We start from the raw sequence: 17,304 nt of genomic DNA on the forward strand, positions 1-17,304 counted from the left end.
CATCCGGGGGCTCTGGGCGGAGTGGCCTGCTGGGAATTGTAGTCTTTCGTAGTTCGGTGGAGTAGGTAGCTGCGTCAGCACGGGTAGGCTGCAAAGGGGCAAGTCCAGGTTTATTCCATATGTCACACCTGAAGAAAGGCTCCACCTTGCGTTTCTTCTCAGCATGGAATAAACCTTGACTTGTTCCATTGTCGTCTTTATTTTATGCGCCTGATGCAACGCTGGGATGGGTTATTTAACAAACACGATTCCCTTTTTAAGCTTTAAACCCTCCCAGTTGGACCACTGAGTACTGGGGTGGGGGAGGGTAGGAACTAAGCTATCGTTACGGCGTTGTAATGGGATCTAAAACACAGCAACACACAGACAAAAACATTGCCAAGTCCGATCCGTGACAACACGTCCAAGCGAAGACGCTGATGCAGCTCTTTCTCGGCGTGAGTCGGATAGACTTGGTCTGCCGCCGCTGTGCCGTTACTTGTAGAAAAAAGTACTTTACTGTATGATACCGCACCGAATCAACGGGTGGGCTTTTCGTGAGGTTGCTGGGAAGCTGACTGTTTCCAGAACCGCTCAAGCTTCGGTTCCGACCCGGGCAGGGCAGGTGCGCAGTCTGGTCCCAGGATGGGATAACGCACTCTTGTCTGCTGGGCACCGGGGTGATTCCTCGTCCTGCTGTTTGACGTGCGGGACGTCTTTCTCCAGCAGCTCTGCATGGTTTTGAAGTGGGTCAAAGGGCTTTTATATTATGTCAAGCTCCAAGGTATCTAAACTGTATTGCAGATCTTTAAAGCCGTGGTGTACCACTGCAAAGACGAACACGTGTTAAAAACTGAGATTGTATTCTGTCAATACACAAAAAAAAAATATTAGAAGCAGATAGAAGAAAAAACGACACAGCATACGAAACGTGTATCTTAAACTTTTATTCCATCACAAAGAATAAAACAGGAGCAACAGCAGGATATCTTTAAAAGTACAGCTTTCAGATGCTAGTTCATTTGAGTTCTACCTCAAAAACACGTGCACAATAAATTAATTTAAAAAACCCCAATTTCTTAAGAGAAATGGGTCTCATTAGCTGCATTATTTGAAGACAAGATGTATGATTGAAGCACGATATTAAATTATCCAGGTCTCTCTGGCCACTGCAGCATAAAAAAACTAATGACCGCTACCAAAGTCAATTAACCCACGAATAATTACCTGCATGTGTGAAAACCTGTCCAATTACTTGACTGCAATCTTTCTGAATGCGTAAAGAGTCAACTCCATACTGTACATATCTTGGAAGATAGTCTTTTTAGAACATCATAGAAACATAAGAACATTGTTGGTACTGTTAGCAGCTGAATAAAATCAGAAATTAGAGTTGGATGCAGAGCTTGTGTCTCGTCGACCATCCTGGGACAGTTCTGCCCGTTTACATCAAGACCGATCAAAGACCATTCCTGCTCAGAATCGAGTTCATAGTAATTAGGACTATACAGGTTTGATATACAGTACTAAACTCCAGTTTGAGCAAAACTGCCTTTAGATCCTTTTGCAAACAGATGATGTTTGCTTGAGGACCATGGTTTGAATGGGGGAGCATTGCTCTGGCTCTGCAAACATATTCACTGGATCCTTCATGCACTGATGAAGGTGCACTGCTGACTAGTTTTTAGTCCAGTGAAGTCATGGGGGTGTGACCATCAGATGTGGTATATCTCTGCCTCTGCTCCAGTCTGACAAGTCGGGACTATATCTGCACTCTCACCACCAGAGCATAAGAAAACCCAAGGGTTTAAAAACTAAAACAAAAATCTTTTTCACCTAAATCCGGTATAACTGTAAATCATTCAAAAGTGCAATTGATTCAGTTAATCAGACACACGATGGTGTTGCCTTCATTTACAGTAACCTGGATGTGAGGCTTCACAGAATTTAGTCAAGGTTTTTATTAGTTTAGAAGTTCTCCCTACGTGTTCAATGTACTGTACTTGACAAACATAAAACAGTCATAGTGCAACAGGTACTACAAATTTGGTTTGCTACTTTTATTTCATGTACTATTTAAAATAGCTTTTTAGTATCTTAGTGTTATTTGCTTTTTCTCAAAGTGCAGTACAAGTTTTCTTTTATTCACACTGACCAACTGTTAGTAGTTTTAAATAATACTGTACAGCTAAAGTACAACTGAAGTTCTGTAAATTTGAAAAAAGACTTTAATCCTACAAATGTGTTCTTCTCCAAATGAAACTTTATAAACTTACAGTAGTTAAATGCTTTTTAATTGCTGAATTACCAGGATTATCTATGGCCTCACATCGTTAATACAGAAATAAAAAATGGTTTAAAACTCAAAAGCTGGAACAGAGTTTTTACTTAACCATCACAGACACAACAGTCCGGATCACTGTCACTTGTTACAAAGAATTTTGTTTCCTCTATATCCTTGTCCTTCAGTCTCTCTCCTTCATGTGTATAATCCTAAATCTCTTCTCTTACCAAGCGTGTTACTTTAAAAGGTGATCACTGTCGCCCTGAACAAAAAACAAGCTACTGTCAGATCAGTAGGTTATAGAGGCACAAATGGAAGACACAGAGTATTCGTTCCTGGTTCAAACAAAAACTCTTCAGTCAAAAATGTCTTTTAATACACAGCTGGTCTATGCAGTTTACCCAGCCTTAACCTCACAGAACAAATCAGAATCTTGAATCTTGGATAAAGTTTCACTGAAAAAGCCCTGATGTACAGGATTATAGGAGGTTGTGGTTTCAACAGTGTGATTTACCATAGTCAGACTGTAACAGTAATGTAACACAACCTCTGCTATAATTTATTTAGAAGTTATTTGAGTCTTTCTGGTATGGAAGGCAATACAATTTTATATATTTACAACATAGCTTTTTATGTCTAAATAACATCGTTGATTAAAGCTTTCAAGTTTTTGTGTTTGCTTCAAAGGAGTCATAATTTAAGGTGCAAATTTTAAGTTCTAAATAAAGACTTCAGTGCACCAGGTTCAAATCAAAATGGTGTTCAACACTCAGCATTAAACCTCATTACCGTAACATTAAAAACTTACTTTACAGCATAATAAATGTTTGTATAGATACTGCTCTGAAGGCCAGTACATAACAACCGTTGACATGAGAATGATCAGCAGTAGTTTACATATCTGAGTAGGAAAATATATTTAAAAAAATAGAAGTAAGCATTTCTACTATTGTGTGTTATCATGAAAAAAATGCATAACAGTAGTACTCTGCCACCAAGCAAAAAATCTTACAAATTTGTTATTTCACAATTTTTAAACCGCTTATTTCCTCTTTTTATACAGGAAAAATTCCAGTTATTTCATCCTAATGCTGAAAAAAGCAACTGTAAAAAAATCAGATGCTGAAAACCATACAACAAAGAATTTTGGTTTAGATATATACAAACTACAGTTTTACTACTTTTGTAGAAACAATGCAAGCTAACTTGCCTATGTCTAAACTAGGTGAAATCCAAATGTGAAGGCACCTTTGTTTCAGACTGGTTTTGTGGAAAAAATGGTTAGTATTCAAGTTTATATTTTTGATGTTTTTCATTAATATCTTAAGGATGCCTTTTAACTAAGCACCTTTTAGCCTAAGCACATTCTCAGAAGAGCACTGCTTGATAAGCTGTAAAAAGTGCCTTATGTAAACCTGCATGGTTAAAAAATCAATTACCAAAAATAAACACGTCAGCAGCAGCTGTCAAAACCCATAATTCCCAAACGCTAAATGTTTAAAGCAGGCAATCCTGTCTCACAGCTAATAAATTAGGTAATACAAGGACAAGTCGCTCTTTCAGACCACATAGGCCTTTCCCTTTTGGAAAAACAATATTAAAGTCCATTTCTATCACTATCTAAAAATCAGTGTGTTACGTGATGCCTTTTTGAATATTTTTTCCCCAAAGTGCAAAGCTCTTCGTCCCTGTGAAAGAGTCACTGCTGTGAGCACCGATTTGGTTTCTCTGTTTGCAGGCTGTTCAGATCCTCCGCCAAATCTGTTTTCTGCTCCATTTCCACCTGTAAAAAGAAACACGGAAAGTGGGACTGGGCACCACAAAACTGAGGCAGCCAGAGGTCAACACTACAGTGAATGGCGATTCTTCACTGGGCCACTAGATGGGACCAAAGAGCCATGAGGTAAGAAGATGGGATTGCCGATTTAGCTTGCAAATGACATGGCAATTAAAACATGACACACCGAGTCTTGTCGCATAAACCTTCCTTTTTCGATTAAATTGGCTTCAACGAGATTCTGCATCTCGACTCAGAGATGAAGATGACTCAGACTTAGATTGAATAGCTGCAAATCTAGTCCCCCCCAGTACTGAATGTTCGATCGGTTTATTTACGTCTTACGTACTGGTGCTGTGATTTCATGGACTTCATGCGATTTTATGCGTGTTTTATGTTTTGCTTGTGCTTTTTTGTACCTTTAAGGGAGAAGCCAAAGATGATTTCCCACACTAGTGGACAACAAAGTGTCTGTTTTTTGTTTTTAATCCTTTATCAACCGAGAGCCAAGCTTCGGGTCAAGCAGCCACCTGCGAAAGTTTGCCGACAGCACTGTTTTGGGCTCAACAGCAGCAGGTGTGAAGGAGTGAGAACAAGAAGCCATTCATGTATTCACGCCCTCGAGGCACGAGTCTGCCTGTGAATTGTGGCGCGGAGGGACGCAAGGGCAGTGGTACGCAACGCGCGGGCGGTACCTGGTAGCTGTAGTGCGCCTTGTAGCCGACCCACTTCCTGACGTCCGTCCGGTCCCCCGCCGCCAGGCAGCGCACGGTGGCCCTGGAGGCGGAGGCGGCGGGCATGTCGAACTCCACCTCCAGCTGGGCCGGGAACCCGCGCGGCACCTCCCAGTCGGACCCCAGCTCCAGGCGGCAGAAGAAGGTGTGGGGGTGTCCCGAAGCTTTGGAAGAAACAAGCAGCCTTCGGTCAGGAACTGAAACCGCTGGCGCGCCCCTGCGGCTCAGCAGCTGTTGGGCCTGTGAGCGCCGCGGCGCGGCCGACCACCCTGAGCTGCCTTCACAGGAAGCAGCAGCCTGTGCTTCACCAGGGAATAAGGGAGGAGTACAGCCAGGCAAATGGTATTACAACCCGGCCAGGGCGCCGTGTACTGACAGGGAAACGGGCATCTCCATTTTATTTGCCTTGGCTGAACTGTGCTACCCTGCGCTTCAGAGTGCAGCACTTCCCATGACTCAGAGTATCCAGTGCAGAGCCCCTCTGAGCAGGAAAGGTGAAAAAGCCCAGCTCTTCCTTAGAGCACGGGGAAACAGTAGATCACGGCCCTGTTTTTCTGAAGAATAAAAATGGTACTTTTTATCTCTGAGTGATAAAGGAGAAAACGTTTGTTGGGGGTTCCTAAAAGGTTTGGTAAAATGAAATGTCTCTTTAGTTTCTCCCACTTTGTCCTGACATGCTTAGAAAAAGGCCTTTTATTTTGCTTCATGGGTTTGAAAAAAAAATCCCCCCTTGTTAAGCGAGGGGGAAATGATCAGGTCACAAAGGACTTGCAAGCCTGCGATTCTGTGAGCTAATGGACATTGACAGCCGAGCTTTGTATGATGAATTAATAGAGGGGTGGAGGAAGCCCTGCTGATGTATGATTTAAACCCCTGAAGGGACAGCCACTGAGGAATACCACCACAGAGGCCATTAATACAAGCTCTGCTTCCAACACGTGCTGCTCCAGTACACGTGTTTGCATTCTGCATCACTGCTGTTGCCACCGACTTTGCACACGCTACAGGTATGTGCATGAAAGAATAGCAGAAAAGACAGTTAAATGTATCCATCCTTCATGAATAGGAAGTGTTCGTACATTTTTTTAATATTTTTTTTTTACAAAGCATAGTATCTAAATCACTTATTGTACTGGTTCTGCAAATGAAACAGGCACAGCTTGATTTCAAACAGTCATCATATTTGGATAAGAAAGCTGCATGAATCAGATATTCCTTTTGACAAACAGGAGCAAACTGCAGCCACTTCCCTTGTGTCCTGCCAGGCCGAAACTTCGGACAAATAGAGCCTGTTTCTCTACTGAGGGTTACTGGCGCCTGCTGTCCAGAAGGAAATGGTGCATCGTGCAGCTATCCCTTCGATTCAGTTCTGACAAGAAACTGGCAAGCTGCTAAAAAAAACTCAAAATAAAAGCCCTTCTGCTGTCTTTTAGTTTTTTAAATAATGGCTTTTGCTGAACTTTTACAACTCTTGTTTTAATCGGTAGCTTGATGTCCCCTAGCAAAGATCAATTTGGTTAGTACACAACATAATGTGTAACATCTCAGAACGCTGAATGGCAGGTCTGAAAGCAGTTCAAATCACAACTGAATCAGAATCAAAGCACATTTAAATGAAATTAAATGAATGTGTAAAGTGAGATCTCACTTGTTGGACTGTGACATGCTGTCACGCTGTCTAAGTGACCTGGCGTCTCTGACTTTCCCCCGTTTGTGTGCGAGTGAGCGTGGAAGTGTGTCAGTGGGTGTGCAAGCGTGTGAGTGGGTGTGTGTGTGAGAGGGTGTGGAAGCGTGTGCGTGTGCGTGTCTGAGTGGGTGTGCAAGCATGTGAGTGCGTGAGCGGCGGCACGTCTGTGTCCGCAGTGGGCAGGCGACGTGTGGATCCTGCTTTGTGCCCACTGTCTTCTCTGGCCTCTGTACTCAGCAGTTACTGAAAATGGATGGATGTTAAAATCGTATTATCTGGCTCATTCATTTTTATTGCATGAGATTTCTTACTTACAGTATGTCTCTTTCTGACCTCATTAACTAAATCTTCTTATTGCTCTGTATAACGTAGTAAGAGTTCAATGTTTTGGATAAATGTTTCAGCAAAATATGGCATATGGTATCACGTTATGGTATAATAATGAGATAATTGCTAAAGTACCATTTAAAATAAAACTAGACACACGGAAGGTATCTCCATGATCCTATCAGCACCTCGTTATTGAAGGAGCAGCTGAGTAATGACCCAGACTGTAGCTCCTCAGGACAGAGTGCCTGTGCGTATTTGCTCTATAAGGATGACGAATAAAGATCCCCAGATGGTTGTAAATGGGAAAACCTAAATTTGTAAGAATTCATGCAAGAAACTAAACATGAAATAAATCACTCATTTATCAAGCAAGGCCTCATAGACACACAGGGCAGAATGTTCAGCTCTTGCCTTCTGCACTTTTAACACGCATCTGACCTGGTGGTTATGTACTGTACTTAGATCGGGACGATAACTCCATGGTATTGACTCAGGACTGAATCATGCATTACTGGTAGTATGAAAAGCCATAGGCTGAGCTGTGTTTCACCCCACTGACTGAATAACATGGCCCAAGTGTTTCACTGCAGTGGCAGCAGTGGACAAAATAGGCTAAAACAGTTTGAGTGGGGAGCTGTGTCAGCATGCAAAAGCTGCAAAGGAATGTGTAAAAGTTTATTCTGCGCTGAAATGAAAAGAAGAGCAATGTTTTGGCTGTGGAGGCTTCTTCAGCTGTGATGGAGGGAGAAAAACTAGCAGATAAATTGGGCAAAGGGCAACAAAAGACAGAGTAGTCATTAAAGGGCAGGGAGCAGGTGAGAGTGTCCAACCTCGGGGAGGACAGGAGGAGAGGTGTGAAGAGCCAGAATCTGCGAATGAATAGAGAGGATTTAGAAGGAGATGAGTCTGTCGCGGAGAGAAGGGTGGAGGAGTTTCAGGATAATTTTGGTTTTGGACAAAATAGGCTGTTGAGTTCAACTGTAGCGACGCGTTTGTCTAATATCCCGTGTAAAGCATGCTATAACCAGAAATCCAGACTTCTTAAAAGAAGTGAGTGAGTTTCAAGTTTAGGTCACTCAGTTGCCTCGATGCGGTCCATGAAAGACTTGGCTACAAATAAGTAAAAAAAAAAAAAAAAAAATCTCCAAGCACAGGGCTTTAAGAACCTGAGCTTGTGCAACCAATATGAAGTTATAGGCGATTCCTACCTGAATTTTTGTCCGGGAGCCTGTTTATTCTCCATACTACAGACTTGAAGGCGTGCTCATATTTGGCGGTCCCCAGAGTGACCCTCATCACGGGCTCTGATCCAGAAGAACTCATGGAACCAAAGCTGGCACTTTTATTAATCCTGGCTTTCAAGGACTTCTCTCCCATCACACTGTCTCTCCGGAAGTTTTTTGCCCAGGTCAAGGGGACGGGATAACGGATCATGACATTTTCACACGGGATCTGTGACAGGGGATCCCGATTGGACGAAAACCCCGATGACATCACTAGCCAGGACTGCACCTCCACCTCGGCCCCCTTGATGGTGGCTACAGTTCTCATGGTGAAGGGCAGCATTTTCTCAGCGAAGGCCGTCCTGAAACGCATCAGCTCAAACCTACAGCCACTCGGGGGAGTAAAGAAAATCATTCTCGAGTTTGTAAATCCCTTCTCGTCTGCCGATTGATGAAACCGACAGTCTCGGAGCTTAATCCACCTGGTTGTGCTGTTCGGAATGATGTCGTGCCTGGACACAATTTCATTTCCTTTCACTTGGATATCGTTGAAGCCTATCTTGCACAACGGTGACCCAGAAATAAAGGCTAAAACGTGAACGTGGGTCACCACCAACTGCTGCAATATTCTGTTGTCCCCTTTGGACACAACTCCATGAAACTCGTCGCTGACGTCCACAAGTATCACCTCCTCAGAATAAGATGTGTTGGAGCAAACCATGTCCATTTCCACTGGCAGTTGCATCAGCCTATCCTGAACCACATACATGAAGCTCAGAAAGTCTTCATAATTTGTTGTTCCAAGCTTGATCAACTGTTCCTTTATAGGTGCATGAACTACAGCCACCTTTGGCTGGATTTTCCGTCTTTCCTTATAAACGACATGGTCGACACTAACGGTATGAACTCTACCATTCTCGTCGTAGTTCTGAAGCTTAGCTGCTGAAAGTTCATGGCTGCTGTCCAGCTGAAGTTCCTTAAAGGGCTTCTCCAGTCCCTTTTCATAGAAGAGCTGTAAGCACCCCGTTTCTGTCACCTTCACGAAAATGGGCCCCCAGTGCCGAGAGGACATGATGTTTTTCTTTTCAGGTATCCTCAACATCATTGGCCAGCCATCCCTGTGCTTCATGTAGGAAGGCAGGAAGGGGAGATCCTCCTCTTCCTCCTCATCTATGGGGTCATCAGGCAAGGTGGGACTGCCCAGCGGGTCTGGGTCTGCCATCCCCAGCTGCGTAAGATCTTCCAGGGCCTCGTTCTGAGGAGCGCTACCGAACACATCTTCACCGCTGGCATCAAAACCAGGCGTGAAGAGGAAGATGGATTCCTTGCTGGGGCCAGCGCTGCCGGTGAAGAAAGGGGAGCTGAATGAATAAGAGTGAGAGCTCTCCGGACGCGATCCATTACTCTGCTGTGCCTCACTTTTATCAAAATAAGCACTGAAAGGGTTGATGGGAGACGGCTGAACATCGGCCAGATCGTCATCCAGGAACGGGTTTTTCTTTCGGGCCGGAGTGCTGCTACTGAACAGCGGGCTCTCCACACTGAACCCGTAGTTGGTCTTGGCCAGCGACACGTCCAGCAAACCTCCCTTCCCCTCCCTTTCCCCGTGTCGCTCCCCTCGGGCGACGAAGTTGCTGTTGGCGCCCTGTGGCGGAAACTGGTTGAGACTGCTCGCTCTCAGAGACGACGTCCCGGGGCTTCCCAAGTTGCCTTCATCGTCGTCGAAGGTCACCCAGCTGCCGAAGCGAGCGGTTGTTGTTCCCGTTTGGCTGCTCGTTTGTTTGTGGGTGGAGCGCAAGCTGACGGCATCCATGGCTATATATTCATCTTCTTGAAAGACAGAAGAGTCTGAGAAACACAGACAGAGACACAGACCGTTAGAAGGGCTGCCAGTGAGAGGAAGCAGTTCAGTCCCTGGAGCCTGTTTGGTTGCTGGCGGTTAACTGATCACAGGATCTCTAACACAACAGCTGTGTCTTGAAAGATGCCAGGATATCGGACTCAAAAACATGGCTGGGCAAGCTCGTTCCCCCCTCCCACCACATCTCAGTCCTTCTGATCCTAATAAATAAACAGACAGTCATGGGACATTCAACAGGTATTTCTGGTTGATAAAGAAACAAACAGGAAGAATAATCCTGCTGGGTGGGCTGTCTGATATCTCCCTGAAACGCGGATACATCATCTAATGCTGCAGCACCACCTTCAGTTTCAAATTCCTTTGAGTTTTTTCGTTTTGTTGTACAGTATTAACGTACGTCCTCCCGAGGTTCCGCAGAAAAGCAAGAATACATGATATTTAATGTATTTAAAAATGTGTAGATATATTACTGACAAAGAACAATTCTGTATTATTAATGGCTATTTAACCTTTTCACAAATTAAATTACAGATGATGTACTTCTAAAATTATGTAATTATAAATGATAAAAAATAAACATTCTAATACTGTACATTTGATGTAGAAATTCTATTCTATTCCACATCGGGACCAATTAATACAAATACGCAAGAATAATCATTATTGTTTTGCGCAAGATAATACTTTCAACCAATATATTCCAAAGCACAGACCAGAAAACAAACAGAACAGATCCTGTGTGGCACTGCATTCTTCTGAGTGGATTCTGGTCTGACTTTTGATTGGCTGTTCAGCCAGTTCTTTCAGCAGCTCCAGTGCTAGGACAGCATGACCTCTGACTCACACCTGCTTTGTGCTTCTACTGGGTTTGTGACGCTTTCAACGTTAATGAAAATACAGAGAAAAAAACGGTGCTGTCAAGGCTCAGTGGCTTGGAAGAAACTGAAGAATGGCTCACTGGATTGTCACTTCACTGTATTTTTAATTTTATTGCATAATACTGAGATACTTCCTCTATTTCCACAGATACTCTATTTTTGCCACATACGGCACAGGCTGCTGCTTAATGAGCTACACAAGAAACATGCCTGCATGTTGCTTCATGCTCCAGGATCTTATCGACATGAAAGGCAATAACCCGGAAGTTTAAAGAGCTCAAGACACAAAGCCACCTAAAATGTAGAATTGATAAAACCGAACACAAACAGTGTCTGCTCTATCAAGCTTGTTTTTATCTTGAAATCAGTTCAGACTTGTTGCATCAATTCTGCTGCCGCCATGAACTCTCTGTGATGGCTGGGCGACAGGAGGGGGCTAGTTCTCACAAGTGTCCAGTTCAGTAAAGCCACAAACGCTCAATTTAAAGTCTTAACCCGTTGCTAAGCTCCAGCATTCCACAGCTCATTTAGACCTTGCTTGCCAAATGTTACAAAGCATTAACATAAAGCTATGCTTCATACCAAAAATGTTAAACAAGTCTCACAATTTAATTAGTGTAGAGCATTAAAAGCTATGTGAACAAAGATTTGCTCTGAACTGGTATGCAATCCATTGAGAAACTTTTTTGGTCTCTCGCAGGGAGCACTTGTATTTCTGCAAGGACTGTTATTGTGTTTTTGTCCAACAGAGGCCCTGGTGCACTTTTTTTTGGAGTACTTGGATGATCTCTCCAAAAATTAAAAATGCTGGGAAACTCGTGCTTTACATTAGCAAAAAAAAGTAACAAAAAAACACACATTGTCCTAAATCAAAAAGAAAACACTCACAGAATAGAAAATGCATTGATTTCATTAATAAATGTACATTTCACAGCCTGGTAAAACTTATGAAAAAAGACCTTTGTTATCAGCAAACGAATTAATGAATTACGTTGATTAATTATATGGCTTAACAAGCTCTTGCAAAGAAGAGGATTCAGAAATACAGATAAGAAAAGGCATGACAGCTACTCTGCGCTTCTCCGTTCTTTCTGCTCTGATCTGATCTGATCTGCAGTCTACCCCAGACAAAGCCATGACATCCCGCAGGCTGGACTTCGGCACAGCCTCCGACAGAACCGGCACAGCCCTCGAGGAGGCACAGATCACAGATCACGTTACAAGTTCGCCCAAGCCCAGTGGAGCCCCTCAGGGACCTAAAGAGCTCAGTGTTCAAAATCAGGACAGTGTGCCAATCTAGGAATCACAGGCGCACTGATTTTCAGAGGAGCTGGAAGGAAAATGGAAACTTACCAGCAAGGAATGAGGCCCCAAGCCCAGCAGATTGTGGAGTCTGAGTGCCTGAGAAATAAGCCCCAGCTCCATGGTGCAGCAGTGTGTCATGTGATGAAGTAGGCACTGTGCACACTTGAGAGGAACTTGTGGCTGCTTGTCTGAGAGGGAAGGGCTGATCCTGCACTCTGCAGGTTAGCACACACGGCAGATCCGACACACCCAGGAACAGAGAGGGGGAGATGTGTGTGCGTCGGGTCGCGGAGCAGTCATAGAAAATGAGCAGACAGTGCTGGGAGTGACTAAAGACACACAGAAAGAGACTTTCTGAGGAATGATTCAACTTCCTTGAGCTCGCCTTTACTTTCACTTTGAAGGTATAGTGCCTTCTCCATTGATGAGGACAAAATGAGCTGTGAATGCACACATACACTGCATACACAGAGTACAGTGTATTGCTTCACAATAAGTTCACTCATATCAATACAGTAACTGCAACTGTCTTTCTGAAACATTACAATTACATTACAGTACATTATAGTACAGTTTCAGCCAACTGTAGGGAAAAGGTTTATAAAGCGTTATTTCCAGCACTGTATCGTGGTCAGCAATAGTCACAAATCACAAGGTGAAGTGGCCTCCTGTTATCACTCACAAATGAGTGGCTATTTCATGTATTTTTTTTCAAGATTAACTTATATTAGTAGGAACTTACTACACATCCAGGTCGAAAAGATAACTCTTTAATAAGCTGTTTTTATGTCAATTAATTTTACATGTTGAGGTGTTAATTAACTCTAAGTAGACCTGAAAAATATCGAGTGCATCTACTGATCATTCACTGTTTTGTAATGCTAAAGACAGTCAAAACTGAAGTACATAAAAAGCACAAACATGACAGGGCACTGTAACATGAGTAACATTTGATGGCTGAATTTATGGAAAACGGGCAGCAGAGAGTTTATCCTCTTGGCTGCCGAGACAACCTGCCTCAGATTACCGATGCTGAGAGAGAGTATCCACGATGTAGTGCAACAGAGTCAGCCTGTCAAGGCGAGCTCTAAGGACTGATGTACCGCAAAGTGGTGAAGCCCGGTGGAACAGGGTCCACATTACACTGGGGGATTGTCTCTGCTGTGCAGCGGCCATGACAAAACCCCAGACTGCCTCTGAAGACACAGAGCCAAATGCTAATGTGGTTAAGCAAGCTGTCGATACACACTGCTCACTGAATATTTTAAGAATGTGAATCAGCTGCAGTAGCAACAGTCAGCAGTATTAAAATCTGAAACATTATTTAGATGAACTGCAATTCCCTTACATATTTTTTACCCTGGGGGATAGGCAACAACAGCATTCTTTCTCCATTTAACAGACTAAAAGTAATTTGAAAGATTGAATACGTTTCTTTTGTCTCACAGTACTCTGCCTTCTTTTGACAGCTGCTTTCAAAGAGGACTTTCCCTGTGCTGTAAAGCATCCCCCTTCTGAAACCTCACCAGCTTGAATTTCTGCGGAGGAGCCCTTTGCTCAACAGGAGACATCAATCACAGAACAAGGTAGAGACAGGATCCTATTGTTCCGACAAGAAGGAAACCTTTCTTTCACCACTGGAGGAGTGGTAAGACACAAAAAGTACAGAAATAAAAATCCCTAGCGTGCCCATCAGGGTCTGCCGAATGTTATCCAGCTCTGACTGAAAGACAACAACCCTCTTAGCCTTCCTGTAAGATGATGTCTGTCTTCAAAGCTAACTGCTGAACATTCTGGACTGGAAACCGAGCATTACAGCAACGACTTTCCAGGAAAACCAGGATTACTAAACCCCCCAGATCTACTGTCTTGACACACACTAAAGCAATATTATGACTTTCAACAAAGGCCTGTTCGAACCCGGGGAGAGTGTAGTCATTCATCCCGAAACAAGCTCTCACAGGAGCAGAATGTGAGCGCAGATGGGGATGGTACAGGGTGCCTGGGGCGTTAGGAGCCATGCAAAAGGTAATTTTCATTTGTTATGAAATACATATAATGCACCAGGTACATTCTAACAACCCATTTTCAATTCGTTTCTAGATTTTCACTTTATCTTTATGTCTGGATATTAAATCTTTGCTTGCTTGGTCTTAGCATTTGTTTTTTTTTGTCGGCGTTTTGTTTCTGATGCTGTAGACCACATAGTGTAACGCATTTTAAATACATTGCCGTGGTCTGACTGTGGTCAGACATTAGCAAGGAAACCGAAGGTATTGAAATGCTGACAAAGCACGGGTGTTGTTGTCAAGATGTCTTGCTACAACTTGTCCAGTCACCCTCGGCCAGCTCTAGCTTACAAATCTAATCCCTGCCAGTGAAATGAGCCCCCACCTGTTTACTGCATTAGTTCTGCTTTCAGGTTTCAGACTGCAGACTCTGTTCCCCAACACAGCTGCAGTGTCCGTCAGAGGGCTGTGCTGCAGAGCTGGCCGGTCTGGGCTCTCACAGCCTTCAAGACTCTATTCTGTTTGTCAGTCCTCCCTCACAATTAGCACCGCATGAACTGCGCTGGAACATCTGAAGAGACAGATCTTTTCTCTGAAATAGCACAAACTCTGCCTTGGACTTCATTCGCCTTCCACAACTAAACATGCAGCAACTCTCTCAAAAAACACAGTGGCCATCTTTTGAATTTGTTACTATATAAAAAAAACACATTTATGTTTTAGGAGTAAATCAACAAGAAAGCCACTTCAGTAAATGATTGCCTTTAAGACTTTCCTGAAAAACAGATTAGTTTTAATAACAGTGTTTCAGAACCAGTGTAGGTTTATTTTTTTATTAAGGACAGACACTCCTCATTTAAACCCCACACTAGACATCAGCAATATTCCTGCTTTCACACTGCTGATGTAGTTAAAAAGATATTATGGAAGAGGACAGCATGCATAATATATTTATGTGACTTAAAACATAATCATTAGAATGTGAAAATAGTCCTTTTATGTGAAGAAATTACAGAGTACCCTTGGAAGCAGATAGCAGCTGAAGACCACAGAATGAGATAGTGTCTAATGGGTTTCAACAGGGGCAGCTCTCCAAGTTCTAACTACCTTGAACATTCCTTATCTGTGCCAAGGCTCCACTAAGCTACAGAGTTTTAGTCCAAACCAGAACGTACTATTTTCCAAGAGGCAATGGCAGTCTGAGTTTGTCTGAGTTTATTTTATTCAATATCTATTGCATTATTATCTATGATTATGTAACCTTATTTTGTAACCCCCCAGTGAGGTCGATGAAAAGACATTTCATTGCCAGCAACTACTGCTGCATGCTGTATTGTTGTGCATTTGATAAATAAACTTTGATTGATTGATTGATTGATTGATTGATTGATTGATTCAGGAAGGCCTAGTCAACGCTGAACTCACAGAGGGGGCTGTGGCTCAGCCCATTATACCGACCACATACTGTAACAGACACACAGCAGCCCTGATCAGAAACAACCCATTGGCTGCAGAAAGAAAGCCTGCCCACACGCAGCACCTGGAGAGAGCAAAACCATCGCACATGGTCCTGTCCTTGAGGAAGGCACAGCAGGTACGACTCGCCAATCAATCAAGGTCTGTTTATGTCCGCGAGCTCGTTAAGAGAGTCAGCCCCAGACAAACTGACTGCAACCTGTGCATGACCCCAGGTCATTGTGTGAGGACCCTATTGTCACAGCCTACACCGCTGATCACAGATGCAATTACTAGATGTTCCGAATAAGATGCACGATAAAACGATGAATTCTAACTGCTGTCCAACACCTTCTGCATTCTGTTTTGAAAACATAGACGAGACAAAATCTGTTTTACCAGCTGTACAAAATTCCCCTCCTTATATGCCGGCAGCTTGAGTCAGCAGTACCGATCTTACGGCTTTTATTCACACGCCTTACAGGGCAGAACCAGCGGCCAGGAAACGACAGGCCCTGAAATCTCCCAGCAGAAGTGCAGCCCAGCAGCTAGAAGGGAAGTGAGAAAGTCTGTGACAGTGCGAAGCAGACGGCAGCTGGTGCACGTTCACAAGGTAAAACCAGGCCTGGAGAGGAGCGGCTGGCGAGGAGCAAGGAGCGAGGAGTACTATCCCCCTCCCTGGGGCAGGCTGCCCCGCGTCCCTGCGAGACGATGAATACCCACCCGGGCGCCACACACCGGGCACACGGCACGCATCTGGAAAACCACTTCGCTCAATGAACACAGATCAGTTAAGACTGTCAAACTGCCTTACAGCTAATCTCATCTCCTTGGAACTGTCAGCGTCGAAACACAAGTGGTAATAAAGGAACTGAAGGATAAGTATTAACTGGTCGATTTTTTCGCAGGTATGAATTCTGAAGTAAACCTGCCGCGTCTGTATTTCCTGCTGGATCGATGAATTGTTTTCAAATTTTAGTTATTAAAGTGGGTCACATAGCAATACGGAAAAATGCTAAATTAATGAAAGCGCACTAAAAGCTGCAGACTTCAGTATGAAACTTCAATTAGACTGAGGCAAGAGAGAGGTGAAAATGTGAGCACAGCCAGCTCAGCTCTTGGAATTGGAATTGTTTTCCCAGGGATTGACAACCCTGTCAATCCTGACTACCTCCCTACCACCCTCTTGTGTAAATACTGCATGTCACCTTATCTGGGCAGGGAGTGACGGACATCCCTCTGACTCACTGCGCAAAGTAAATTTGAAAGAGGCAGCACATATAGATAGGTTATGCTGAAGTTACTTGGGTCTAACAGCCAGAAGTGCAGAATGGGTTTGTTCAGTCATGTCTTTCACACATGCTCTGGTTGCACAGCCTTGCCATCAGATGTGACAGTCCATCATCAAGGTAAGGAGCAAGTAATAATAATAAATTCCTTACAATTATATAGCGCTTTTCTGGACACTCCGCTCAAAGCACTTTACTCAAAGACACTCCACTCAAAGCACAGGTAATGGGGAACCCCTCCACCAACACCAGTGTGCAGCCCCACCTGGTGGCAGTACGCTCCCCACACACTCAGTGGGGAGTTAGGACCCACACAGACCGCAGGGTGAGCGCCCCCCTACTGACCCAATTAACCCCTCTCCCGGCAGCAACCTGAGCTTTCCCGGGAGTCTCCCCTCCAGGTCCTGGCCAGGTTCACACTGCTGAGCTCCAGCGGGCTGCCAGCTGGGGGCTGCGGGGTGATCTGGCGGCTGGCTATCCAATGGGTCTTTTC

The 17,304-nt window shown here is 43.9% G+C and overlaps 1 protein-coding gene and 1 long non-coding RNA gene across 13 annotated transcripts in view; one reads left to right on the plus strand and one right to left on the minus strand.

Annotated features, from left to right (window-relative positions):
• Nucleotides 1–911: 911 nt before the first annotated feature.
• ston2 (stonin 2) overlaps nucleotides 912–17,304 on the minus strand; it is a 28,294-nt gene continuing 11,901 nt past the window's right edge. For 10 of the 11 annotated variants that reach the window (XM_088647494.1, XM_088647492.1, XM_088647493.1 and 7 more), the window contains 3 exons: nucleotides 8,000–9,862; nucleotides 4,736–4,938; nucleotides 912–4,046 (listed from right to left, as the gene is read on the minus strand). In XM_088647494.1, coding sequence (XP_088503620.1) covers nucleotides 3,963–4,046; nucleotides 4,736–4,938; nucleotides 8,000–9,862 — 2,150 coding nt within the window. In that variant the 3' untranslated portion in view covers nucleotides 912–3,962. Of the gene's footprint in view, nucleotides 4,047–4,735; nucleotides 4,939–7,999; nucleotides 9,863–12,106; nucleotides 12,306–17,304 lie in introns of those variants that run through there. The other variant, XM_088647499.1, reaches the window with a different exon arrangement.
• Nucleotides 4,027–16,501, plus strand: LOC148653021 (uncharacterized). Of its 2 annotated transcripts, XR_015941580.1 has the most exons (5): nucleotides 4,027–4,166; nucleotides 4,467–5,781; nucleotides 13,528–14,086; nucleotides 15,467–15,661; nucleotides 16,007–16,501. It is a non-coding gene; the product is annotated as an uncharacterized LOC148653021 (long non-coding RNA). The 2 variants fall into 2 exon arrangements; XR_015941579.1 differs by lacking the exons at nucleotides 15,467–15,661; nucleotides 16,007–16,501 and having other exon boundaries at nucleotides 13,528–15,437.

The sequence above is a fragment of the Lepisosteus platostomus genome, chromosome 10 (assembly GCF_059453375.1).
Source record: "Lepisosteus platostomus isolate fLepPlt1 chromosome 10, fLepPlt1.hap1, whole genome shotgun sequence".
Taxonomy (NCBI): domain Eukaryota; kingdom Metazoa; phylum Chordata; class Actinopteri; order Semionotiformes; family Lepisosteidae; genus Lepisosteus; species Lepisosteus platostomus.